Source organism: Vespa mandarinia, chromosome 1, assembly GCF_050613455.1.
Source record: "Vespa mandarinia isolate Hongniang chromosome 1, ASM5061345v1, whole genome shotgun sequence".
NCBI lineage: Eukaryota > Metazoa > Arthropoda > Insecta > Hymenoptera > Vespidae > Vespa > Vespa mandarinia.
The window spans coordinates 18,445,001-18,447,500 of record NC_140810.1 but is presented as its reverse complement, the minus strand read 5'-3'; the positions used below and the strand labels follow the sequence as shown (position 1 = coordinate 18,447,500).

Below are 2,500 nucleotides of genomic sequence, written 5' to 3'. Positions count from 1 at the left end.
CTCTTCTGGTTACGAAAAGAGTACTACAGCTTATCTCTGGTTTTGGTTTGTCGATTAATGGCAAACACACTTATTGCGGAGATTACATTTACAGCGGTCACACGGTTGTACTTGTACTTAGTTACCTGATTATTAAAGAGTGTATGTAATTAAAAAAAATTATTAATATTATTAGAACTTATCGTAAAACTTATATCCGTTTTCTACGATATCGGTTTTGATAACAAGATAATATCTATTTTTTTTCTTTTTTTTTTTTTTTTATTCCTCGGGTAATCAAATTATTTTATAATGACAATACTTTCGTAGAATATTCAATGATAATAGTTAATTCTAACGTAAGTATATTTTTTTTTCTTTACAGATTCCCCTAGAAGATGTCAACCGATTCATTGGTTGGGTGGTCTTACGGTTTTTGTTGGTATAATTATGGTATTGGTAGCTCATGGACATTATACGGTGGATGTCCTTATAGCATATTATTTAACTACACGTTTATGGTACATATACCATACGTTAGCAAATAATCCTTATTTGAAGGTACGTTAATTAATTAATCATTTGATTTATTATCATAAACTGTCTACATTTGTCTAAAAGCTTTTTAATTATTATTTTCTCTACTGTTTTTTTTTTCCTTTTACACAGCAAAATGGACCAAATAATTTTCTGGCCCGACTCTGGTGGTATCCTATATTCAAATATTTTGAGAAAAACGTGGGTGGTACAGTGCCACGACAATACAATTGGCCTTTGCCTTGGCCTCGAAGATTTCTTGCCAAGCATCCTAATCGAGACAGTTAATATCTGCCCAGGCTCCAAGATAGAGACTGATAAATAACGAAATCCTTCCTGACTATATGCTATATGTATATGTATATACGTAGGTGTGCGCGTGCGCGTGCGTGTATGCGCGTATGTGTGTGTATATATACATACGTACATAAATATATATATATATATATACACGCATAGAGTTATACATATACATATACATATACATATACGTTTGTACCTAAGCTTATTCTTATGAAAATAAAGCTTGGGTGAAAGGGAAGTGTCCATTATATGCGAATTTTTGCGAATTATACCCTTTTATTGTGGATTTTAAAGGGTCATCACAAAAGTTTGCATCAATGTTCAATTTGTTATACCGCGAGTACGGGCCAAAACTGTATCGTCGCGTATATATATATATATATATATATATATATATATATATATATATATATATAAATTGCAGTTTACTCAATCGCGTCGCAATTCACGCTTTACCTGATTTTCATGAAGAAAGAACTCTAGCGTATATCCTATGTAAAGAAGAATAATAATAGCTAATCTATACGATGCTTTGCGCGAAGTTTTAGAAAGAATTAGTACGATTGGGAGGGAGGAGTTCACGGGGTGGAAGGGGCAACGGAAGATAATATTTCGTCGATAATATAATTGAACAGATCTGAACGCACATACCGATATTTATATAATATATATATGTTTTATTTGGAGCATATACACACACACACACACACACACACACACACACACAAAAGCGAGAACGAAGCATAGTTTAATTAATGTAAAATTGAAACTCGACTTTTTGAATTAGAACTTTTTTTTGTTTATCTCTTCCTTTTTATTTTTATTTCTTTCTTTCTTCTTTTTTTCTTTTTTCTTTTTTTTTTTTTTTTTTATCCTATTCTTTGTTTCTTCTAACAATACAAAACCTTCCTCCAATCGAATTATTTTCTTATTATATCTTTTGATCACTATACTTCCAATATGCAACCTGCCCTACGACTTATTCCGGCGAAAAACGATCCAGCAATAAATTTATATTGAAATATATATATATATATATATATATATATATATATATATATATCTTATAACAAACAGACACACACAACTAAATCCCTTAAATTTTATTTAACGAATATTCCTCGAAATTGTTTTTTCACGGACAGCCTTGAAAGGAGATAGATTTAATAAAAGAAAGAGAAAAAAGAAAAAAAAAGAAAAAAAAAATAACAAATAAAATAAAAGAAAAATAGGAAGAAAGAAAATTTAGCTCCCTACCCTGTAATAGAGGCGATCGTGCAATTTCGTGGGACCAAAGAAGAATGTTTTAAAGAGTAATGTGTTAGTTCCATATTATATCTGAAAGATAATACAAAGTATATATACTTTATTAATAGGAAAAGAAAAATTAAAAAGAAAAAAAAATAAATCAATCAATCAATGAATATTTAATGTTATACTTATAACATACAAGAATTTCAATTAGTACAATTTGAAAAAAAAAATAAAAAAAAGAAGAAAAAAAACGAAAAAAAAAATTATCCAAGTTTATATTTGTCAATATAGAACAACTTAAAAATGCATTCATTTTGATTTGATTACTATTCTTTTCTTTCTTTTCTTTTTTTTTCTTTTTTTTTTTTCTTTCTTTTTTTCTTTTTCTTTCTTTACGGCCGTCTCCTAATCTTAACTTCTCTCAAGA

At 28.9% G+C, this 2,500-nt stretch overlaps 1 protein-coding gene across 6 annotated transcripts in view; it reads left to right on the top strand.

Moving 5' to 3' along the window:
- Positions 1-1,201, top strand: part of LOC118443730 (phosphatidylcholine:ceramide cholinephosphotransferase 2) — a 19,267-nt gene extending 18,066 nt beyond the window's left edge. For 5 of the 6 annotated variants that reach the window (XM_085657761.1, XM_035871142.2, XM_035871141.2 and 2 more), the window contains 3 exons: positions 1-141; positions 365-540; positions 649-1,201. The exon at positions 1-141 is cut by the window's left edge and continues 134 nt beyond it. In XM_085657761.1, coding sequence (XP_085513887.1) covers positions 1-141; positions 365-540; positions 649-804 — 473 coding nt within the window. In that variant the 3' untranslated portion in view covers positions 805-1,201. The remainder of the gene's footprint in view (positions 142-364; positions 541-648) is intronic. The other variant, XM_035871144.2, reaches the window with a different exon arrangement.
- Positions 1,202-2,500: the final 1,299 nt, after the last annotated feature.